This window comes from Doryrhamphus excisus, linkage group LG19 (assembly GCF_037039965.1).
Source record: "Doryrhamphus excisus strain RoL-2023G ecotype Guam linkage group LG19, RoL_Dexc_Guam_v1.1, whole genome shotgun sequence".
Lineage (NCBI taxonomy): Eukaryota > Metazoa > Chordata > Actinopteri > Syngnathiformes > Syngnathidae > Doryrhamphus > Doryrhamphus excisus.
This window is the reverse complement of record NC_136375.1, coordinates 8,880,618-8,906,593: the sequence shown is the minus strand read 5'-3', so window position 1 is coordinate 8,906,593 and position 25,976 is coordinate 8,880,618. Positions and strand designations below refer to the sequence as shown.

The following is a 25,976-nucleotide window of genomic DNA, read 5'->3' as shown; positions in this document are numbered from 1 at the left end:
GTAAGCATATGCTTGAATGGTAAAGTTGTTCATTGCGACCATGTGTCATTATGCTAAGAGTCCACTGGGCCGGCGCCAGTTGGTGCCAGTTCGCGCCAAAGATTATGTGATTGGCGTTTAGTGGCTCGCTGTGGTGCAGAATTATGTTCGCTCGGCATGTTGCCATATTGCCGTTAATTCGGCGCCACAGTGAGCCACTACGTGCCAATTACATAATCTTTGCCGCGAACTGGCACCAAATGGCGCCGGCCCAATGGACTCCTAGCAACACTGGCGCAACTTGGCTTGTGCCATTACATTCCAGTGGATTCCAATAGTGGATTGTTTGCGACATTTGGTTCTACTTGGTGGACACTTGCATCAAGCAATCGGCACGACAAAGATTTTAAACATTTTGAAAATTTCTTGCCGCCATTACGGTCCACCATGAGTCAATTGGGAGGCAGTTTGAGCCACTGCACGCCACTAGGCACCTTATTGGCGACACTAGGCGCCACAGCAAATTGCATTGACATGAACTGGCACCATCTGGCGCCGGCCCAGTGGACTCTTAGCATTATGGCTGCCTTCAGAGGACCATTCAAATCTAACGTCATGATTTTAGTGCACAATGGATAATATCACAATATGCTGTTAGATTATTAGATAATAATAAAGTTTAGCATGTCTAGTACAATCATGCAGTACAATTTTTCTGTCAAAATAAAAGAACAAACACATTCAGAAGGAAAAATTGACACATTTTCCCCAGGTTTTCCAGGGCCACATCTGGCTCCCGAGCATTGATGTGTTTTTTATGTAATAACAACAACATGAAGATAAAACGGTAGTATATTGTGGTTGATGGCTTTCCACTCCGGTGCGATACATTGTGGTAGTGTGCATTTCAAATAGAAAAAAAGTGAAAGAAAAATCAAAATTTTTCTGCATTTTATGTTGTCCATGAAATACCCCTCTCAAATTCAGTGGAAATTGGGTAGGTTACAAAAACCACAATCGCCTTTATTGTCATTTTATTGCATACAACAAAATTTGAGATGCAAAGATAAATATGTGACAAATATGTGAAGATAAAAACAAGGCAAACTACTGTTATGGTTTACAAAATAGGCTAATTCCTCACAACTGTGTAAAGCAAATTGCTGACACTGTGCAAGTTCTCCTTCCTGAAAGAAACCCCAACCCAAATCCATGACCTCTGGTAGAGAAATGTGCATCAACCCACCCCGATTGGGAAGGTCTCATGCACATTTCGCCAAATGTTACCGGCAAAATGATCACATGTGAGGAAAAGCAGCAACTGTCACCTAAGTTAGTTCAGAATATGCAAATCTGAGTATTTTGCAACCACGCTTGGGTAAGTGACGAGCATGCAATTATATTGATATTCATCTCATGAATGTAACAGAGTGCTTTTATTTCATTGTGCATGCATCGTGATTTTAATTGCAATCCACAGCGGTAAATATAGCTCTCGCACGCTATTTGACTTGGAAATGCTTATTTACTGCACGGCGAAGTCATTGTTCCAGTTCACTGGGATTCAGTTTTTTTCATACTGTAAGTGTTATCGATCAACCGCTTGCTAATGTATTACACAATCAAAAAAAGAAAAAATGTCATTTTCTTTCATCATTAGGTATTATGGCCACACTGAAATGAAAAAAGATACTCAAGTTCATCTATTATGAAAATTAAATATTAGATAAAGGTTATTATCTCATTTACCAAATATTAGATTTTTACACTAGTACAGTCATATTATGACATTTTATTTATTATATATATTTTTGGGGGGTAGTGTTCAAAATTTTGACTTTTTTCTCATAATATCAGGGCGCCAGTCTTACATCATTAGAAGTTTATCCTGAAAACATTACGACATTTTCATAGTGTTATTATGGCGCATATTCTGTAACAATCTAACTTTTTTTCTTGTTATGTTATTACAAAAGTGCCTCTCTATGGTCCATTATTAGTTAAAAAATATTGAAGGACAAGTCATATGGAGTATTCTGGACACTACCTTAACACTTCATCGAGTCAGCCATGACATGTCCGACATGACAGAGTGATTATTCTCCTATTCCACGTGGAAGTGGTAACTTTTTGGAGGTCAACTAGTTAGCATGCTATGCTTAAAACTCAAGCAAGCCTTCACAATGTGGTGTAAACAAAGAATAATGGGAGTGCAAATGTGACTATAGGGGTGCTAGTTCATGGCTCCAATAATGGTAAAACATGTTTTTTATGCTCTCACTATGAAAAGATTAAGTTTATTCATATTGAATCCTACTTTGCAGGAATTAACTTATTGCGTTTGGGTCTGGAACCAATTATCTACGATAAACGAGGAATGACTGTACATTACTCTCTCGTTGTAACATGTAGCTATTTTCATAACTCTATTCTCTAAATGTATGACTTAGAATAATATTAGATTAATATTAGAATAATATTATGATATTATGACAATACAACTTGTTACCGTCATGCTACGACACTTGAAACATCACAACATAAAGGCTATTAATAAAGACTAAAATAAAGACACTTTGTTTTTTGTAATGTTATGATGCTATTCTTGAAACATTATGACTTTTTTTAATCTTTATCATTATGAAGCTTTTTCTGGAGCAATCGACTTCATACTAGTCTAGAAATGTTGCCTTTTTCTCATAATATCATGAAACTATTTGTATGACTCTATTCTCAAAACTTCTTAACCTTTTCAGAGTAATATTATGAAGTTTCATCTTCATAAGTCATATTTGACTTATATTTGACACTATTTTCATTTTTTAGTGATATTACTATGTTCTCACAAAATGTTATGACACTATTTTTTTATCATAATATCATGAAGCTATTCCTGCTACTCTATTCTCATGATATAACTTCATTCTTGAATAACTCGTGACTATATTCGTCTTATAATTGTCCAGTTTTGTTTTGTTTTGTTTCATTTACATGCGGCTTTAACACTTCTTCTTCATGTGCAAATACAGTGTTTGGAGCTCATGACATTGCGGTCTTGCACAATAAAACACTGAACACTTGAAGCCCCTGCTGGGGATTCACAACATCTTTGAAGCAACTCTCCCTCACACACACACACATATATAGACTAGTATATATATTTTTATTTTTCCCCGACGGAGTACACTTCCATCTGAAGCTGGAGACAAACACTTGTCCCAGAGGACTCTCCCATATCTATTTGTGCTTGAACGGATTTCTCTCGTTATTAACAGCAAAAAATGATTTTCTCACATCGCATGCCTGTTTTGAGGTAAAAAAAAATGTCATGCTGCCCAGGAGGGTGGATGATTTAAATAGCATAATAGCATCTTTAGTTGTAAGTACTGCTTTTGAAGTCCACTGAGTGGCCGTTTAACACCCTGAACATTAAGTCCTCAGTCGGCCCGGGAGAGAGTCAACAGATCTATAAAAAACACACAGAGTAATTGAATCCAGCCGACAGTTAAAAGTGAGTGTTGTGAGGTAGCGAGAGAATGCTTTTAGCATTCTGCGTGCAATTTGACATGTGCTCGGTTGCGAGGAGGTGACCTAATGTCCGCATGTTCTTCATCCGATTCTTCCCGGTGAACGGCATGCCGAACACAGCCTGCAGGAATATAGACCCTGCTTCAGGCAAAGGTCATATAGAAGAGCCTGACACCCGCATGTAGAAGCTCAGCGGGTGGGACAAACCCAATCCAATCACGCGTGTGTTGTACAGATTTACACCCACACCTTTTATACAGCTCAGCACAGTCGCCTCGCATTCACATGTTCACCTACAGCGAGCCTCGGTCTGCAGATCTGCATTATACTAACATCTATGGCCTGCTACATAAATAAACCATCCCCTCAAGCAGCAGGTTTTGCATTTAATTGAGCCAATACCAGCACCGGACAAATGCGCACTGCTTGCACAGGCACATGTGCAAAACGTGCACGCATCACTGCAAGGCCATTGTGCATTTTCACTTAACTGTGACTCCAAGGAGACACAGCTCATTGACATTCTAGCAAATCAGCAGCGGTGATGGCGTTGACAGGAAGAATTATGGTGTGTAGCGGTGGCCATTTGCAATAAGATGGTTTTCAAGGAGAATGCTAAGAAAAGAGTTGATAAGGATACACCATGGGGGGGGTGCAAAAAAAAAACTCCAGTCCTGTAGGTGGCAACCTTTATTTAGATCTACGCAAAATGTACAAAGGTAAAATGTAGTTTTTGTGGAATTCAAAAAAAATTATGCGTTTTTTTGTTTAAAAAAAAATCAAATAAAAATTACATATAAAAATTGTGTTAAATTGCTTTTATTAAATAGGCTTCCTTATTGTCTGATATAGACTTAGACATTATTGATTGCTTAGTTACGGTAGCTAAATTGCTGGAAAAAAATGCATTGCAATATGAATAACATTTAATAAAATAAAAGTACAATAAACAACATTTGCACACTTCCAAATAGTGTGTACAAATATGGAAATATTGTATTGTAGAGATGGATGGCTTGTTGAATGTATATGTATATAAGGATTGTTAGGCAAATTCATCTTGCATTTGAATTAAATACCAAGTACATACTGTAGCGAAGGAAAGGGCTGGGTTTCAAGGGTTGGACAAACCGAACACCTGAAGGACCCCTCAACCTTGTATCAGCCATGTATCAAGCACTTTCGCACAAACTCAGCTCCTTGATGATTAACACTAACCCATTCACCTTGCACTAATGCTGTGCCACTTTTACTGAAGCTAATTAATAAGAAATGTCCACGACCGACCTAAAGACACTAACAATCAGCCGAGCCGCCTGAAGGGGACAGCTAACAGTATATATATATGTGTGTGTGTAATAGCCAGTAGGCCCATGGCCGGATGGAAGACACAACAGCTCCTGAGTCAGGGAATCCGAATAAGCTCCTAAGATCCTCACACACTGCGACATTATCACCAGTGACAGTGTTATTCCACACTATTGATCCGTTCTTACAATAAACTAAAGGCATTTGAGAATGCCAATAAGTTGATCTCAGTGAAAGCCTGAATGATTTGGTCTCTGCACAAGTTCTGACCCCGAAGCGACGCTACTGCATGTCTCTCACACACACATTTTGTTTATTCTTTCTCGCCTAAATGCATGTTCAGTTATGGAGGCTACTCTGAAAATGAAAATTGTTATATTACAAGAAAAAGTCTTAGTATTACGGGAACAAATTTGCAATAATATAGCGTGAAAAACATATGAAAAGCACTGTTTTATCCCAATATAATCCACATGCACAATTTTTTAAATAACATGCTACAATTGTGAGTGACTCGGTGGGTGGAAGCGTCAAAGAATGGCGTCTGTTGTTAAGGGTGGCAAATCAGCCTATCACTCTGCTGTGACTCAGATGGTAAAAGGCGTCTTTTTTCATTTGATATGACTGTGAAGTCTTTTCTGACCCATTGATAACAGCCAGGAGTGCAGCCAACGCGGTGCATTAAAGGACTTTCACATGAGAAGCCACTTTCAGGCAACTGTTAGGGCAACTTGGACGCTTTCCTTTAGAGAGGGAAACGTGTCTCAGTCAAGGAGGTTGTGCGCAAACGTGTCTTTTAGTGAACATCTAGTCTCGGTTTTTCCATACGGAGTGCAAGCCAGGTCGCAGGGAAAACTGGATTTGTAGTCACTTGGGTGTTATTTGTATGAACAAGTGGAATGGATTGGATGACCGTACACTCAAGTACCTTACACTATGACAGATTTATGATCATATTTTAGTAAATAATGATATATGATTATTTCTTCGTCTTTTTCTTTGGGCTTTCCCTTCAGGGGTCGCCACAGCAAATCAATCATCTTCTGCATCTGTCTTTCTCACACCGACTACCCTCATGTCCTCCTTCACTACATCCATAAACCTCCTCTTTGGTCTTCCTCTACACCTCCTACCTGGCAACATCCTTCTACCAATATATTCACTATCTCTCCTCTGGACATGTCCCAATCATCTCAGTCTGGCCGATAACTGACTTTATCTCCAAGGCCTCTAACATGTAATGTCCCTCTGATGTACTCCTTCCTGATCCTATCCATCCTGGTCACTCCCAATGAGAACCTCAGCATCCTCATCTCTGCTACCTCCAGTTGTGCTTCCTGTCTTATTTCTTTTTTTAGATTATAGATTATTTACAGTATCTAAACTCATATTCTAGTCACTTTATGTCTGGATTATTTATTATTTTATTTTAAGATTAAAAAAATATGACATTTGTTTGCACTTTTTTGTTATTTTTTTCTTAGGGATATGATTGATTTTAGGATTTTTCTCATGTTCAAAATAACAACTAAACAATGCTTAAAGCTAAAAAATAATACTTACTAAATAATACAATACTTAATTTCAAGACAATCCCAGAGAAAAACTAAACTCAAAACACATATGCAAGAACAACATTAAAAAGCTACAGCATTTCATTATGTGGAATCAAACTATGGAACGGATTGAGTAAGGAACTTAATATAATACAATACAAGGAGTTGATGTTTGCAAAATACAAGGAAGAGTCGTCATTTTATGTTATGTTGATGTCTATTATTATTTAAAGCCATTTTGATAGTTATATTTATGAACAAAAATCACCATTACATGACTATATGGTTACACTACCTTACACTTCATGTATTAAAAAATAAAGGAAGTGAATAAATATAATAAATGTAATAGTAACAGATGGGAGGTATAGGATTTAGTAAGCTTTGCTTCTTCCTACTCCTTTTGGCCATGTGGAGAAAGGAATATTATATTATAATATGTAATACTAAAATATGACTTAATTATTGAGACAGTTTTTTTTTCATTTCAGAGCAGCCCTAATACTTATATATATTTAATATATTTACTCCATGTGCTTGTTTTCAAATGTCACTGACATGTGTCTCTGTGCTCTCGTTCACAGGTTTAGCCCCTACGAATGGTACAACCCCCACCCGTGCAATCCAGACTCTGATGTAGTGGAAAACAATTTTACGCTGCTCAATAGTTTCTGGTTTGGAGTCGGAGCTCTCATGCAGCAAGGTAGTTGCCTCAGCCTGCGGTTCTCTCTGTATCCCACTGTCTCTCAGGGTTGGGGGTGTTTTGATCCAAGCCAGTAGCCACAGAGAGAAAGACCACCGGGATCTGATTTTAAAAAAAAAAAAAAAAAAAAAAAAGATTCCCTTGTATTAGAGTATTAATTTGATGATACCCAGTGTCCTCTCTGTGTTTGTGCTTGGCCCACCAGCACTTAGAGATCAGTGGGGTGTGGAGTCAGGACGTGAGGTTACCTTGGGTACATGCCTCTCTGGCCCGAACAGTCCTTCACTTCCGCACACTCACTGCTTGAATGCATGAAAACAACCTGTCTCCGGGACATGTTCTGTTTTTTTCTTCTGCATTATTCAAAGCACTCACTTGTGTCAGCGACGGGGAGAAAAATAAGTGTGTTCCAAATTCAACAATTATCTTTTCTGAGAGATTTTTTTTTCCAAGTGATTTCATCTTGAAGCGAACACCACAACCGCCTTCACTGAAGAAAAAAAAAAAACCTCAAGAGAGTTCTTGACTGTTTGACTGTTTTTGGAGCAAGAAATGTTATCTTGTTGTGTTTTGTTACGAGGTGCAAATAGAGCTCGACAAGTGAATGCGAGATGAGTGGCTGCAGGGATGAATACATTTCGCAGCTTAACTCCTGCCGCCTCCCTCACCTTAGGCTCAGAGCTCATGCCCAAGGCGCTGTCGACGCGAATAGTGGGAGGAATCTGGTGGTTCTTCACCCTCATCATCATTTCCTCCTACACGGCCAACCTGGCTGCTTTTCTCACAGTGGAGAGGATGGAGTCGCCCATCGACTCTGCAGATGATCTTGCAAAGCAAACCAAAATCCTCTACGGTGTGGTGGAGGATGGGGCGACCATGTCCTTTTTCAAGGTAGAAAAATTGTATGCGCTAATCTTTTTTTTTTTTACTTTACATTTATTCGGATTTTGACGTTGACAAGGCAGCTATCTGCTGTGAACAGTAAAATAACATGTACTTTTTAATTTGGTTTAGTTCTCTCTTTGCTTGTCATCACTGATACAATGCATACATACAAACAGACCGCGAGATGCATTCACAGACATTCCAAACGTCTTTATTATGCGTGTATGTGTGGTCTAGATAAATAGAAATGCAAAGAAAAACAATAATAGAATATTGTTATCACTCAGTTTTTAACTCTCAATGCTAAGTGTGCTCAGAAATTCAAGACAATTCACTGAAAATGTGAATGGTGTCTTTGAACGTAACTCATTGCTCATAATAACACCATTAAACGCTGATTCAAATATTAACTAGTGTTAGGTAAATATTTCAGACGTGGTTATAATCCTAATTAATCATGATTAATTAAGTCGCTGCCATGATTAATTTGATTAAATAACTGTCTCTCTTTGTTGCCCAACATTTGAGACACATTGTTCAAGCGGGTTCTCTGGGTATTGCCACTACATTTCTCTATGTACACTGGTGTGTGATTGACAGGTGGAAAAGCTCTGACTTGCTTGGGGAGTTTATTTCTTGCCACCGGTTGGTTTTCATGTATAAAGCTCTACACCCAAAATAAATATTAGGCTGCTCAAATGGTTTCTAATGGGAAATGACTTATATCCGGGTCACTACGGTCAATTGGAGCAGTGAATTCGAAGTTGTTCAGTACTTACAAAGTATATCCATACAAAACCTACTAGCAAAAGGCGAAAATCTGAATGTTGACGATTTTGGATCAACATTTTCAATAAAATTGACATTATATTCAGCTGGAGAACCCACTCTCCTAAATTGCCATTTTTCACTAGCTAACAATGCACAATCTAGGTTCAAGCCCTAAATATGCATCACGCACCTTTTAAATTGTAAAATGTACTCATCACGAATGCATTCTAATCATGACTGAGTAGTCACGGTCTAGCCTTTCGTCTGATCGTCAGGTTAGTGCGTCAATTGCCCTTACATCCCGCCTCACTCTGAATCAGTGAGTGGTGATACTTGGCAAGCTGTCAGAGAGGGCGTTTCTCCAAGCGCCGTCTATATCATCATAATAATAAGGTAGAATTTGAAGAATGTAGAAGTGAATCCACAGGATGCCGATGTCCTGTTGTTATGCCAGTTCAGCATACGTGTCAGGTATGCACAATGTATACGTATGTACTGTATCGCTATGCTATGTAAGCCATATATGTGTATATTGTATTCTTTACTAATGTGAATAATTATCAATGGATGGGATCCACTGTATTTAACTTAAGCTTCCTATTAATTACATGCCTCATTTCTTTGCACGACATCCAACTAAATACTTTTCAGGTTACTTACAGTGAAGAAAATAAGTATTTGAACACCCTGCTATTTTGCTATTTCTCCCACTTAGAAATCATGGAGGGGTCTGAAATTTTCATCGTAGGTGCATGTCCACTGTGAGAGAGATAAACTAAAAAGAAAAATCCAGAAATCACAATGCATGATTTTTTAACAATTTATTTGTGTGATACAGCTGCAAATAAGTATTTGAACACCTGAGAAAATGAATGTTAATATTTGGTACAGTAGCCTTTGTTTGCTATTACAGAGGTCAAACGTTTCCTGTAGTTTTTCACCAGGTTTGCACACACTGCAGGAGGGATCTTGGCCCACTCCTCCACACAGATCTTCTCTAGATCAGTCAGGTTTCTGGGCTGTCGCTGAGAAACACGGAGTTTGAGCTCCCTCCAAAGATTTTCGATTGGGTTCAGGTCTGGAGACTGGCTGGGCCATGCTAGAACCTTGATATGCTTCTTACGGAGCCACTCCTTGGTTTTCCTGGCTGTGTGCTTCGGGTCGTTGTCGTGTTGGAAGACCCAGCCACGACCCATCTTCAATGCTCTGACAGAGGGAAGGAGGTTGTTCCCCAAAATCTCACAATACACGGCCCCAGTCATCCTCTCTTTAATGCAGTGCACTCGTCCTGTCCCATGTGCAGAAAAACACCCCCAAAGCATGATGCTACCACCCCCATGCTTCACAGTAGGGATGGTGTTCTTCGGATTGTACTCTTCATTCTTCTTCCTCCAAACACGCTTATTGGAATTATGACCAAAAAGTTCTATTTTGGTCTCATCTGACCATAAAACTTTCTCCCATGACTCCTCTGTATCATCCAAATGGTCATATGCAAACTTAAGACGGGCCTTGACATGTGCTGGTTTAAGCAGGGGAACCTTTCGTGCCATGCATGATTTCACATCATGACGTCTTAGTGTATTACCTACAGTAACCTTGGAAACGGTGGTCCCAGCTCTTTTCAGGTCATTGACCAAGTCCTGTCGTGTAGTTCTGGGCTGATTCCTCACCTTTCTTAGAATCATTGAGACCCCACGAGGTGATATCTTGCATGGGGCTCCACTCCGATTGAGATTGACCGTCATGTTTAGCTTCTTCCATTTTCTAATGATAGCTCCAACAGTGGACCTTTTTTCACCAAGCTGCTTGGTAATTGCTCCGTAGCCCTTTCCAGCCTTGTGGAGGTGTACAATTTTGTCTCTGGTGTCTTTGGACAGCTCTTTGGTCTTCGCCATGTTACAAGTTAAAGTCTTACTGATTGTATGGGGTGGACAGGTGTCTTTATGCAGCTAACGACCTCAAACAGGTGCATCTGATTCAGGATGATACATGGAGTGCAGGTGGACTTCTAATGGGCAGACTAACAGGTCTTTCAGGGTCAGAATTCTAGATGATACACAGGTGTTCAAATACTTATTTGCAGCTGTATCACACAAATAAATTGTTAAAAAATCATGCATTGTGATTTCTGGATTTTTCTTTTTAGTTTATCTCTCTCACAGTGGACATGCACCTACGATGAAAATTTCAGACCCCTCCATGATTTCTAAGTGGGAGAAATAGCAAAATAGCAGGGTGTTCAAATACTTATTTTCTTCACTGTAAGAGTAAACTGTTCTGTGCCTTACATACTTTTCAGAAGACCAAGATATCCACCTATGACAAGATGTGGGAGTTCATGAACAGCAGGAGGCAGTCAGTGATGGTGAAAAACGTGGAGGAGGGCATCCAGCGTGTCCTGACATCAGAGTACGCCTTCCTCATGGAGTCGACCACCATTGAGTTTGTCACCCAGCGCAACTGCAACCTCACTCAGATCGGAGGCCTCATCGACTCCAAAGCTTACGGAGTGGGAACGCCAATGGGTAAGTAACTCGGTACTCAACTTTGGCACTATTCGGAAATATTTATCATGTCTTAAAAGCAAGCAAAGTAAATGAAGTGCAGTACTTGTCTTTCACAACCTTATGTGAAACATGAACACGTTTCTTTCCCAATAAAATAAGTTAATATATAGTTAGCTAGCAACGGAATATCATGGGGAATACCTATTTTGACACTAAAGCCCTCACAAAAAAACACAAACAGTGTTGCATTTACATAACCGACTTGTATATTAACCAGGTTGTCCAGGTTTTTATCTGGCGGACTAACTAGTCGAAATAGACAGTATTGTAAGCTACCTCATATTAACTTGTTTTCTCGCATTATAATGCACAGAAAAGGGAAAGAAATATGTGTTCATGTTTCGCATGAGGATTGTGAATGATTCCCAAACAAAAGTGCAGCTCCCCTTTAAGTCCCGTGGGCCAGCACTAGTACTAATTCTGAAGGCCCGAAACAGATGACATTCACATGGCGACACATAGAAGCTGAAATGTGATTGGACAAAAAAAGAATCCAACATACACACTATGAAATGAAGATAATAGACTGTTGGAAATAAATGAATACAATTTCATGGAACAATTTAAGTGCTTTTGCCACTGAGTTTTGCTTTATTTCAGTTTTACTTAGGAAGACATTTCCCGTACAGTTACCATGGGGTTTATGTTGGTGACAGTTTGGGGCCTCCACTGTACAAGAGTGGCTTTGAAATAGGCATTCAAAATATTCAAAAGCAGATTCTCCCAACCCATTAAAACTATTTGAAAAAGATAACAGTTAATTGTTGAGTTAATCATCACTTTGAAAAGATGACGGCTTAGGAGGTTTGATAAAAAAGTACAAAATAAAGCTCCTTTGCGTACGTCACGTCATATTTATTCAGCAGTAAAGAAGCAAAGCCTTAATGTTGGCAAACCGTCCTAATGGTGTGATTTACCCTACTTTCATATCACAAAGCTGCAACGCTGTGAGTGGAAGACTCATCGAACGCAGCTCCAAAGTCAATTTAGTGCCATCCGCCCCCCCACACCCACCCCCGTTCCCTCGCTTGCTTTTCTCTTGACACCATCTGAATTGTAGCCGGGGCATTAAAGTGCAGACGACAAAACTCTTCAGCGCCAAACAATCAGATGACAATTCCACTGCTGGCGTGTCTGTCTTTCTAATCTACTTTTGCTGTTGTCAAAACATAAATAAAAAAAGAGGAGATATTTCAAAAGCAGATGACATCAAACTTTTTTAATGCAGCGCTCACATCATTTACACGAGGGACTGTTGTGTTGTATGCAAAGCAGTCTGAGTAGATGCATCCCGAGGGTGTTGGACCAAAGTGCTGCTGATGATTTCTGTCCCACTCGCCATAAAGGTTAAAGTGGTCGCCACGAGGCCAACGGGAGCACTGCGCCCGAGGCGTTTGTGTGGGGGTTAATGGCCGCATCCATCACCAAGCGATATGAAGGCCATCAAAATACGGATGATTAATTCCGGCCATCCACATCTGGAGCCGGCTCGTGCTGATGAGTGCGAGGTCGTTATAGATCTGCAGAGATGCCATGATTGCTGCGGATGTAACAAAAAAAAAAAAAAAAAAGGCCGAGGCGGCGTCCGTGATGTATCGCACCGGCGCAGAGCGGCGTTAGCAACTTCATACGGACGTCCTTGAGATGGACATCAGGACCTTTCCGAGTTCCTTTTCATCCGCGCTATTGAAGCAGTGTATCAAATACGTCCCGCTATATTTCAAAACCCTCATTTCCGTGATAAGTGCTACACTGATAAATGCATAAAAACGACTGATTAGGATGTCTGCTGCAGGAGTTATTACTTCTCACTAATTCATTTCGTTCTCTTATTGAGGGTGTTCATTACGCAGTATTTCAGAATAAAGCTGATTACGCCCCCTAAAATGTTTCCCCTGTGATAGAAAATGTCTCTTTTAATCGCTTAATACAGAAGCGCTCTTGAAAGGAAAGGATTTTTTTCCCTCCGACTTTGTGCGTCCTTGTCGCACATATTTCGACGACCTCAATTCTGTGTCATCCGATTCTCTGATGTGTTTTTCCAACAGTTTTTGGAATAACTCGTTACAAAAGTAACGCAGAAACACAATACTAATAACATTTTCCGTATAACGGGGGTCAGCAACCTTTACCAACAAAAGTGCTATTTTCCCTCCACTTCCAAGAAAAACAGTATGAAACCGCAAAACTATCCTTTACAACAATAGAATTCTTGAAATTATTTAAACACTGAACTATGTGGGCCTTTTTGGGTCGGCCCCATCCATCCATTTTCTATGCTTCTTATCCTCACTTGGGTCGCAGGTATGCTAGAGCCTATCCCAGGTACACCCTGGACTGGTAGCTACCCAATGACAGGGCACATATAGACAAACAACCATTCACATTCACAGAGAATCGAACCCAGGTCTTCCCGATCTCCTGACCATGTCGGTCTAAATGCTAACCACTTAACTTGCATCACTTGACTCATTACAGGCGATTCAACATGCTTGGCACTGAATTAACATCAACAATTTGCCTACTGGTGATTTTTGTTGCCATTCTATTGGCTTTGTCCTTGACTGTGTTTGCGAAGAGAGGCATTTCTTTCATTTTGAATAATTTCTGTTTAATTTTTCATGATTCTATCATGTATTCTCAATTCTAAAAAGTCTAAACTCCTAATGGTATTTTTCTTTTATATTTCTTACCTACCTTTTGAGTGTTAAGTTGCTGTGTGATGATTTTAGTTTGTGATGTTTCAGTTTGTGAGTCAGACTGTTCGATTCACTCATTCATGACCTCCTGCGATTTCCAATGAACTGACAAGCTTGTGGCTGCACGAGTGGTTAGCACACAGGCCTCACAGCTAGGAGACCCAAGTTCAATTCCACCCTCTGCCATGTGGAGTTTGCATGTTCTCCCCGTGCATGCGTGATGCGTGGGTTTTCTCCGGGTACTACGGTTACCTCCCACATTCCAAACACATGCTAGGTTAATTGGCGACTCGAAATTGTCCATAGGTATGAATGTGAAAACCACATTCGTTGGTTGTCTATATGTGCCCTGTGATTGGATGGCAACCAGTCCAGGGTGTACCCCGCCTCTCGCCCGAAGACAGCTGGGATAGGCTCCAGAAACCCCGCAACCCTTGTGAGAATAAGCAGTAGAAAATGAATGAATGACAAGCTTGTAGCTCATGATTGGCACCTCCCAAAGAAAGAGTTACCCTTTCCGCACTGACTCTTCAAAATTCGTAACTGTCATTCTAGTTATTACATGTAATGCAATTAAATTACTCACGTTTTGAGGACAGTCACACATAATAGCTTGAACTCGAGTTTATGGTGGTCGAACTCCAAATTGTATACTTCAGGGGGTGCTCTACTAAGACACTAAATACTGACCGAGTTAACTAAGTAGATTAATCAAACAATTAAAGTGAAAGAACCCTGAAACTTTTAGGGGTTTCCCCAAATCCTGTTCCAATACGCATCACCCACAGCTATCACCTCAAAAAGCATGATCATAGGAGCAGCTCGCCCGAGTGTGGGAGTGATGGATGTCTCGTGCTTTTGAACATCTGTAAGGTAGTTACGAATGCACACGGCGTCAAGCCGCCCGCTCTTTTCCATTTGCTGTGGCTGCCGCTTTCCATATCCTTGTCTCTAAGGACTCATCCTATTAGCATTTATCCAAGGCCTCTTTTGTTAGGCCATCATTTATCATTTGAAATATGATGGGTTCAGTTGAGAGGGTGGGCTTCAATCAGGATACTGTGATACTTGAGAGATCTCCAATCTTCAAATGAAGCATATGCGAGATCATGTGAGCATGCAAGTGTGGGATAAATGTACTTAAACATGCATGAAGGAGAGACCTTAAGGCAATACTATGTGACATTTTCATTTCAGTCACTTTTGTTTATAACAATACAGTCTCTGTCGTTGCCATGGCAGCCAGACCACCTCTTTTAGTGGTCTGTGACCAGCCAGGACACATCTCATGTTGTGTTTGTTTAATGTTACAGTTTAGAGTAACATTGTGCAATGCTTGTACAAATTGTCCACACACCAATACGGTAAATATTAAATATTATCAGTAACCAGGGAACAGTGCACCCTCACATCCAAAGTCTCCTAAATGAAGGTGTCTGTAAGATTTGACATGATACATGGTGATTTCGATAACAAAGCCAATAATAAGCACCTCTAGTTTTGTAGTATGTGACAAAAGTGACATAATTGTGAATATAAACATCATTTTTTTAACACTTGCAAAGTCATTACCATACACCTGGGTTTAATCAGTGTCACTTAATCTGCCCGCTAGGCCGTTTCTGTGTGCAAATGGAGACAGTGAGATGCAAGGATGATGGATGATAACAGGAAGTGATGGATGACACAGAAAAAAACTGGAAAAAAAGACATCCCGACTCCAAAACACTATTAAAAATATAAAGAATGATATGCAAATCCAACCAGAAACTGACTGAAAAACAAATGATTGCATTCTTTAAGCTTTTAATGAAATGATTTATTTTACTCCCTTGTTCATTTTGACTTTGAAAATGGAAATAGACATGGAGTAAGATATATATACGAATGAATTAATTTCTTCTGAGACGCGTGTGTGAGTGATATTATTCAGTCGAAGCGGTCGGAAAAAGACTTTGCAGCGATAACGCCTCCTTTGATCCCCCCTTAGCAGCTTCCTCTGTTTTACTAATACCGCCATCCTCCCAGCAGTTTGTCTTTTTACCACGCATCACGCCATGTACACAACCCTATCTCAGGTATACAGTATATGTATATCTGAGATGTGCTACACGTACATCCAGCTGGGCCTTTGTTTACTGTTGATACACCCCATTTGCAAAGTGTGATAGTGTGTGCAAACAGCCGCTCATTCCACTTTGTTGCCAACTTTGTGTTGTTGATGGGAATATGGAGTGAGAATGGAGTCACCCTGTGAATATCAGGATTAGTGGCGACTAATGGAGGGCTACCCCTGTGCAGCCATATGTAACCTGTCAGGTTCTATGATGACAGCAACATAAATAGCCATGTTTTCACCAGTGGAACCTCCAAAGTCTGACAATCACATTGGTTGACTTTTCCGTTGAAAACAAACATGAAGTAAGAGGTAACATGAAGCCATTTTAAGTAAGGATAGCATTCTTAAATGCTAAGACTAACAAAAAGTTAACTATATAGGGGCTTTTAGGTCAATACTGTCATCTCGTGGTGTTTTATAGGAATTGCTGGAAAAGTTGGCTGAAAGTGAGGAAAGAGGAATTTATTTTTGAGTTATCCTCTTTCAAAAATTCATGAACCAGGAAGAAGCCTGCTAACTAACAAGCACACTCGAATATGCTAAAACTAATATTAATTTTGTTAAAGGAATCTGTTTAATCCTGCATTTTTTGGATTAGTCTGTGATAAATTTTATATTTACCTGTTGGAAACTTGCACTGTATTTTTTAATCCAATTGGTCTGAACAGTTTTTGTTCCAAAATTTCATTATTTTTTCCATATCCCATGTACAAAAACTGCTGATAATCCATTCAGTATTTTTCAAGTTATTCTGAACAGAAACAAGCAATAAACGCTGGCAAAAGCACAAGCAAAGCATAAGTGCAGCAAGGCGGTAAAACGATACAATCTGGCCATTTTGTCATTCTATGTGAACCAGGAAGTTCACTGAATATTAGCCCTACTAGGTGCCGGGTATCCTGACTTGCACCAACAACCAAAACCCGCACTTCCAGAAAACATAGAAATGATTATTAAACACAATAGACAAGAGTAATGGCTTGCTAAAAAAAAGAAATACAAAAAAAATGAAATAAAACGTTCCCTCGCCACATACTTTCCGATGTTACACAGTCACATTTTCAAATCATTGTAATATTGTACATTACAGGCAGATAACTTACTTCTTCCAGTGTGTTGAACGAAAGCTGCTACACACTTGGCAAGTAACACATCACCTCTCCCCTCTAAACAGTATTCAACAACATATTTGTTAATTAATAAACACACACAATAACAAAACACGCCAAACTTTAGTGACACTCACCTGCACTGCTGCTCAGCGCGTCCCTCCGCCTGGCCAATATTGCGGTTAGCACACAACCTTTTCTGTGTAAACATATCGTCAACGTACAATATCATCCACCGATATATATTGCCCCATCCATGAAATTTCAATGTATTATATTAATTTTTGAGTAATTTTCGACTTACATTAGTGTTTACAGCGATTTTCCTCAAGACTGTCCCGAGCTCTGGTGCTAGCTAGCTTGTCGGCTTTACTTCCTGTTCTCGCGTTAGCGCCACTCGGTGTTCTCGCCAGATTTCCCCCTCCCCCCCAGCGCTGCCTTGCTCTTAAAGCAACAGTACTACGTGGAGGGCAGCACAATATCAATCCACCTGGCTACACATGACTTCATCTTTCACTTTTCAGAAACACTTATTTAATTTTTTGCCATTTTGAGTCACGATGTTAATGGGAATATGGAGTGAGAATGGATTAGGGCTCCCCCCTGTGCAGCCATATGTAACCTGTCAGGTTCTATGATGACAGCAACATAAATAGCTACGTTTTCACCAGTGGAATCTCCACAAAGTCCAACTATCACGTTGGTTGACTTTTCTGTTGAAAAACAAACATTCTCCTAAGCATCTCATTGTTTAGACATTTTGGCTAAATATCTATGGCTAAATGTGTGTCAAAGTGAAGATTATGCTTAAAATGTAGAATTCTCTTTGTGTTGAAAACTAATATTTTGCTGAAACCTACCTAGGATCTACTGCTGATTACTAAAGAATGGAAAAAGGCAGAAAGTAACTATTTTTCTGATGAAAAAATCTTTGTCTATATAACACATTATTTATTCAGTGTGCCTTGAAAGATGAACTGATGGGGACAGCTTTTGAAATAAGGCTGGGATCAAATGAGTTCATCACCATTAAAAAGTGAATACCAATGTGATTTGTATAGGAACATTTTTGTTCTGTGCCCCACAAAGTCTGCCTAGCAACAAGGGGGTCCATGCCACATCTGAAATGTTTTGTCTTTTGGATTGTTGAACAATTATGTTGTAAACAACTGTTGGCGGCTGCTGCGCTCGTGTGTCCCCCGGCAGGGTCTCCATACAGGGACAAGATCACCATCGCCATTCTGCAGCTGCAGGAGGAAGGCAAGCTGCACATGATGAAGGAGAAGTGGTGGAGGGGCAATGGCTGTCCAGAGGAAGAGAGCAAAGAGGCCAGCGCTTTGGGGGTGCAAAATATTGGAGGCATCTTCATTGTACTTGCCGCCGGACTGGTGTTGTCTGTGTTCGTGGCCGTGGGGGAGGTTCTGTACAAATCGAAGCAGAACGCCCAGCTGGAGAAGGTACTTACCCAGTTAAATATGGATGCAAATCTGGCTGAAAGTGAGGATAGAGGAATTTATTTTTGAGTTAACGAATCATTCATGCATGGCGGATGAGTGGTTAGCACACAGGCCTCACAGCTTGGAGACCCGAGTTCAATTCCATCACTGTGTGGAGTTTTCATGTTCTCCCTGTGCATGCGTGGGTTTTCTCCGGGTACTCCGGTTTCCTCCCCCATTCCAAAAACATGCTAGGATAATTGGCCACTCCAAATTGTCCATAGGTATGAATATGAGTGTGAATGGTTGTTTGTCTATATGTGCCCTGTGATTGGCTGGCCACCAGTCCAGGGTGTACCCCGCCTCTCACCCGAAGACAGCTGGGAGGATAAGAGGTAGAAAATGAATTAATTAATTAATCATTCCTTGCTTTCAAAAATTCACAAACCAGGAAGAAGCCTGCTAACTAACAAGGACACTCAATATGCTAATTCACATTTTGTTAAAGGAATCAGTTTAATCCTACATTTTTTGGATTAGTCCTGGATTTTTTTATTACAAGTGGTCTGGCCATTTTTTTGGGTGTTATATGCACAAATGATGAAAATGGTCCTATCTCGCAGTGTTAAAGAACCCTTTAAAACATTCCTGACAGTGATACGGATCACCCCCAAAATTTCATCAGTTTTTCCATATCTTATATACAACAATTGCCGAAATTTTCATCCAAATCCTAACTTACAGAACCTAAATTTACAGTCAAGCATTACTTCATCTTTCACTTTTCAGAAAAAATTACTTTACATTTTTGCCATTAAGATACCCACAGAATTAAACATGATATGGTCTTGTCACATTATAACACATAAACCAAAAAAAAAACAGAAAGTAGCATGCCAAATAACAAACAAACAAATATTTTCTGGCGTTGATTTTTGTTTAACTGTTTGAAGGATCAAATGAGTCCATGCTTTCTGTACTGCATACAGACATTGTTGCTTTAAAGATGGCCTAGATGCATTGTTTTTGTTATTTTTCCGTCCTGTCTGCCATCTCACTGTTGATTCACTTCTGTTTTTGTTACGTTCTGCATCTGATGCCGAGCACATCTCCGCTATCATTAATCACCATCAACGAGACTGGGTCACCATGTTCAGATAATTCCAAATGCCACCACATCCGTGCTGCCAAGCTAGTTTGTAATTTACTGCCTCCCGCCTCTTCTATTCTCTCTGTCACCTTCCTCTTACATGAAACCAACAGTATTTTGTGCTTTTTTTTCCACCCGCCTCCGTTTTCACAAAAGGCAAAACTATATCATTCATGCAGCAGTCAAATTGGATGAATAAATGGGTAAAGAATACCTGCCGTCCAATCCTCCTACAAGTCACACTCCTACACACTCAATGGGATTTAGCATCTCAAAGGGTTTTTATTGCAATTTGTTTTGGCAAGGTTGCAGCCATGAATGTTTGATAAGGTTGTACTGTACGCTAGGAAGGACAGAGGGCTGACATATTGTTTAGGTTGCATAACACGCCCCCCCCCTTTAAAGAGGATAAAAGGCTTTGTTTTTAAATGTCATCGTTTATGCTTCATAATAGAAATCCTACTTCACCTTTTAGGTATAAGAAGTATTGAGGTTATTCATTAGTTCCCCAGTAACTACTCCACATGGATGTGCCTTAGTCAATAGTTCATCAGTAACTACTCTAAATGTATGTGTCTTAGTTACTCATTAGTTCATCAGTAACTACTCTAAATATACGTGTCTTAGTTACTCATGAGTTCTTCATTAGTTCCTCAGTAACCACTCTAAATGTATGTGCTTTACGCAATAGTTCGTCATCAGTTCTTCAGTAACTACTCTAAATGTATGTGCTTTACTCAATAGTTCTGCATCAGTTCATCATCGGTTCCTCAGTAACTACTCTAAATGGATGTGCCTTAGTTACTCATTAGTTCTTTATTAGTTCCTTAGTAACTACTCTAAATGTATGTGCCTCAGTCAGTAGTCACTCATTAGTTCTTCATCGGTTCCTCAGTAACTACTCTAAATGTATGTGCATTAGTTACTCATCAGTTCTTCATTAGTTTCTCAGTAACTACTCTAAATTTATATGCATTAGTTACTCATCAGTTCTTCATTCATTTCTCAGTAACTACTCTAAAAGTATGTGCCTTAGTCAATAGTTCTTCATTAGTTCCTTAGTAACTACTCTAAATGTATGTACCTTAGGCAGTAGTCACTCATTAGTTCTTCATTGGTTCCTCAGTAACTACTCTAAATGTATGTGCATTAGTTACTCATCAGTTCTTCATTAGTTTCTCAGTAACTACTCTAAATGTATGTGCCTTAGTCAATAGCTATGCTCATCAGTTCCTTAGTAACTACTCTAAATATATGTGCCTTAGTCAGTAGTTACTCATTAGTTCTTCATTGGTTCCTCAGTAACGACTCTAAATGTATGTGCATTAGTTACTCATCAGTTCTTCATTAGTACCTCAGTAACAACTCTAAATTTATGTCATAGTTACTCATTAGTTCTTCATTAGTTCCTCAGTAACTACTCTAAATTTATGTGTCATAGTTACTCATTAGTTCTTCATTAGTTCCTCAGTAACTACTCTAAATTTATGTGTCATAGTTACTCATTAGTTCTTCATTAGTTCCTCAGTAACTACTCTAAATGTATGTGCCATAGTCAATAGTACTTCATTAGTTCCTCGTGAAAAAATGTGAAAATTGTAAATAGTCCATAGTTGTAAATAAATGTTACTTGGATGTTAAAAAAAAAACTTTTAAAATGTTGTTCATGCAGTTTCACGACTGATACAATCCGGTTGGAGTCGCTGTAGTGTCCAAGTGTGTTTACCGTGGGTGTGAGCATTGCAGCATAAACCCTGCTTTGTTTGTTTATTTCTATACAGCGATCGTTCTGCAGTGCCATGATGGACGAGCTGCGCGTGTCTCTGAAGTGCCAGCGTCGTCTTAAGCAGAAGCCTCAACCGCCCGTCATCGTTAAGACGGAGGAAGTCATCAACATGCACACGTTCAATGACAGGAGACTCCCGGGAAAGGAAACCATGGCATGAATTTCACAAAAAAAAAAAAAAAAAACTCCCCTCAGTATGTGGGGAGAGCAAAAGGGGGGACGAGGGTGACATCATGGCCGACCTCATCGCTGTCTGAGGTTGGCGGTCACACCAAGAATTCCTTTTTATGGATTTGTAGAGAGATGTTTCCTGTGGAAATAAAGCAAGCTGAGCAGTGTCACCTCACTGTGAAGTTCACTTTTTGAAGGCAGCTGGAAACGCTACAAGTGGACTAACACACAACACACACACTCACACACACATAGTGACACAGGATGTAGTTTTTCTGTTCATGTCTAAAAGCCCCTGTGTGACCCCTATATGACCCCTTCCTCTCCCCCCTCCTTAGTTTCTTTAGGATCATTTGGAGAAGAAAAAATAACCAAGAAGGAGAAAAGTAGTTGTTGCCAAACAAGTTTTACGATGAACTGCTGTGTATATTTCGGAAATCATCTTTCATTGTATCTTGTCTTTCTTCTCGTGCCAAAGCTTTGGTTGAAAAGCCTCAATGTAAACGCTTCAATGGTCTCTGGATAAGTTGTTGTTTGGATTCATGCAGGATTTCTACAACACTTTCTTTTTGTACAAGACATTTTATAGGACTTTGTACCATGGTAGCCCCCCCACCCCGCCCCCCTCCTGAGGACACAACATGTAGCCGACGCAAATGAAGCCTTCGATCAGACTCTGACAACTGATCCCAACTGAGGCTTCCTCGTTGCTCTGTAGGATTCACCCCCACCGCCCCCCCAAACCTCAACCCAACCCCCCCCTCCCAGTTTTTGTCTTTTCATCTTATGTGTGTTGGAGAAAATGTGGCTATGTAATAAAGCTATGCTTGAAGTCACAAAGGTGTTTATTAATAAGTATATAAGTGTTAAGTGCCGCCATATTTGTAACTTTTCTTCTGTTTGACTTTTCTTCACATCGGAATCTAATTCTCAGAAGAAAATTTACAAAAATTGATATAGTGGGGGGGGTAGCTTTCATTTTACAAAACTGAAGCCAATTTTAGGACAATAAAAAATAACTTTAGTAGCATAAAGTTGAAATATTTACAAAATGTTACTTTTTTGAATAAAGTTTGAATGTTTGGAAAATTACGTTGTGGAAAAAGTTATAAAGCTACAAAAAAATAAGTCAAATTATAAAGGGGATAAGTCATCATTCCAAGAAGAAAGTTGAAATAGTTGGGGAGAAAAAATGGTGGAAAAAATTGCTTTAATTTTACAAGTCTAAAGCCCAAAAAAAGGAAAACGTGATTTTAAGAGAATAAACTCGTAATATTATGACGAACGATCATTTAGTTTTTGTAGAAAAGAGTTTAAATATTAAAGATAAAATACCTTAGGAAAACAAAACTGAAAACATAGAAAAAATTGCTTTAATTTTGCGAAAATAAACCCAAAATATTAAGAGACAAAAATGGTGAGAATAAGAGAAGAGAATAAAGCCAAATTATTATGAGGAAAAATAATGTCAAAATTAAATATGTTGAAATATTAATAATACTGATTTTTTAAAATCCATACTTGAGAGAAGGGGAAGGGGGTTACAGAAAATTTTATAATGCGATGGAAATGAAGTCAAAATATTATGGAAATGAGAAGAAAATGTACAAGAAAAAGTTGATTTAGTTGGAGGAAAAAAAATAGAAGAAAAAAGTTTTAATTTTAGGATAAACAAATCATAAACAATTTAATTAATTGATTTTTTAGAACAAACGTGTAATATTATAATCATGTTAGTTGTATAAAGTTTAAATATTAAAGATTTAAAAAAAAATTCTGAGAAACAAAACAATGAATAAAGAAATGTATAAAGTTGCAAAATTTATGTCAAAATATTATGGGAATAAGACATAATTCTGAGAATAAAATGAACATAAAAAAGTTAAAATAGTTGGAGGGTAAAAAGCAGAAACAATTTAAAAGAAAGTACTTCAATTTTATGAGGATAAATCCAAAATATTAAGAGAAAAAAGTGGTAGTTTTACGAGAATAAACTTAAAATATTATCAGGAACAATAATGTAATTTTTGCATCATAAAGTTGAAATATTAAATTAAATATTAGATTTTAAAAAATTGGGAGGAGGGGGTTAGGTTACAAAAAATTTTATAACATGAAAATTATGTCAAAATTTGGGAGTGAAAATTTCTGAAAAAAATGTACAAGAAAGTTGAAATAGTTGGGTGAAAAATATGAGTAAAGATGTAAAAATAAAAGTTCTGTTTGAAAAGATTGTACACTACCACACAGTGCGTGGCATTCCCCAAACCGTTGTCTTGTGTAATATTCCATCAGGAGTACACAACTCCAGATGACCGCAGCTATTTGGCTTTCATAATGACGCACAGCTCCACAACGTTCCACGCTCGCTGACTTTCTCTTTCCTGATTGTTTATTGTTATTCACCTCCCGCCGGCGCTGAGCGGTCGGACACCTCCGCTTTGTCTGCACAGGTTTGTGTATGTGTATGTGTGTGTGTGAGAGAGAGAGAGTAATGATGAAAGCTGTTTGTGGCGCCGATAAGCTGTGCAGCCACAACAGTAATGGCCGCCAATGGCCGCCCTCCAGATTGACACGGAAGGTCAGAGCAGGCGTTAGCACGGTCGCAGACGATCGTTAAGTCTGTCACACTTATTTCCATCATATTACCTTCTCTCTTCCTCCTCCTCCTAAGTGCTCTTTGGAAGGAAGGCCATCCTTGGACAACGTGCTGCTCATTAGGCAAAGATGGAAGCAAAGATGGCTGAATGAATGTGACTTTGTGCTTTGTCGTACACACATTGTTATTATCCAAAGCACCTGACACTGGAGGCTGATTTCACATTTTATTTAACCAGGAGCTAGCTGCCTTGCTCCTAGGCATATAAAAACGTACCTTACATGCTTAAAGATATAATTATTCATAAAGTAAGGTGCATACATTTCTACATTAGTTCAAGAGGAGAGTGACGCCTCAACTGTTGGAAAAAAGCGTAAAACCTGAAAAAAACGGCCGAAAAACGACCTGCCAGAAAAGTGGTGTTTTTTTGCCTTCTTTGGCTCCTGCCGAGACCAGGGATGAATGTCTAGTGGGTTTGGTCTACCTCCTGGGCTGGAAGAATGACGTTTCAGCCGGTGGAAAAAGCGCAATTTCGCAACAACTGTAATGGTCCCCTATTACCACCGTCGTCAAAAATCGGCCGCTCCAAAAAATGCCATTTTCTGCCTTCTTTGGGTGTTTCCGGGTCCCCTGGTGAGGGTTTGGGGGTTTTCCTTTTCGGTGAACCAAGTTGAAACAGCGACACAAGCGAAATTACCACCATTGGAAAAATCGACCGCCCGGAAAAGTGCCATTTTCTGCCGTATGTAGATGGTTTTCCTTTTTGTTCCAGCGTAGAAAAGTACCAGTGGAGCACGTTGAAACAGTGACACAGACATAATGGCTGCCAATTACCACCCTAGGCAAAAATCGACCGCTCCGAAATATGCCATTTTCTGCCTTCTTTGGGTGTTTCCGGGTCCCCTAGTGAGGGTTTGGGGGTTTTCCTTTTCGTTACAGTGCAGAAAAATGCGGGCAGACCAAGTTGAAACAGTGACACAAGCGGAATTACCACCATTGGAAAAATCGACTGCCCATAAAAGTGCCATTTTCTGCCGTATGTAGATGGTTTTCCTTTTTGTTCCAGGGCAGAAAAGTACCAGCGGAGCATGTTGAAAAAGCGACACAGACATAATGGCTGCCCATTACCACCTTGGGCAAAAATGGACTGCTCCGAAAAATGCCATTTTCTGCCTTCTTTGGGTGTTTCCGGGTCCCCTGGTGAGGGTTTGGGGGTTTTCCTTTTCGTTACGGTGCAGAAAAATGCGGGCAGACCAAGTTGAAACAGTAACAGAAGCATAATTACCACCGTCTGCAAAAATCGACCGCCCAAAAAAGTGCCATTTTCTGCCGTATGTAGATGGTTTTCCTTTTTGTTCCGGTGCAGAAAAGCACCAGCGAAACAGCAACATGGGTACAATGGCCACCATCTGCAAAAATTGACCGCTCCGAAAAGTGACATTTTCTGCCTTCTTTGGATGTTTCCAGGTCCTCTGATGAGGGTTTTGGGGTTTTCCTTTTCGTTCCGGTGCAGAAAAATGCCAGCAGACCAAGTTGAAACAACGACACGGGCGTAATTACCACTATCTGCAAAAATCCACCGCTCCGGAAAGTGCCATTTTCTGCCT

The 25,976-nt window shown here is 39.6% G+C and overlaps 1 protein-coding gene and 1 long non-coding RNA gene across 5 annotated transcripts in view; one reads left to right on the top strand and one right to left on the bottom strand.

Moving 5' to 3' along the window:
• The window catches only part of LOC131106728 (uncharacterized), a 45,059-nt gene extending 27,425 nt beyond the window's left edge, over positions 1-17,634 (bottom strand). For both annotated transcript variants that reach the window (XR_013630404.1, XR_013630403.1), the window contains exons 1-3: positions 17,532-17,634; positions 17,365-17,426; positions 17,222-17,284 (exon numbers count right to left, since the gene is read on the bottom strand). This is a non-coding gene — a long non-coding RNA (uncharacterized LOC131106728). The remainder of the gene's footprint in view (positions 1-17,221; positions 17,285-17,364; positions 17,427-17,531) is intronic.
• Positions 1-22,633, top strand: part of LOC131106727 (glutamate receptor ionotropic, kainate 2-like) — an 81,042-nt gene extending 58,409 nt beyond the window's left edge. Inside the window, exons 12-16 of one of the 3 annotated variants that reach the window (XM_058056088.2) lie at positions 6,956-7,074; positions 7,748-7,965; positions 11,033-11,258; positions 18,434-18,684; positions 21,595-22,633. In XM_058056088.2, the coding sequence (XP_057912071.1) occupies positions 6,956-7,074; positions 7,748-7,965; positions 11,033-11,258; positions 18,434-18,684; positions 21,595-21,759 (979 nt within the window). In that variant the 3' untranslated portion in view covers positions 21,760-22,633. The remainder of the gene's footprint in view (positions 1-6,955; positions 7,075-7,747; positions 7,966-11,032; positions 11,259-18,433; positions 18,685-21,594) is intronic. The other 2 variants (XM_058056087.2, XM_078799137.1) reach the window with 2 other exon arrangements.
• Positions 22,634-25,976: the final 3,343 nt, after the last annotated feature.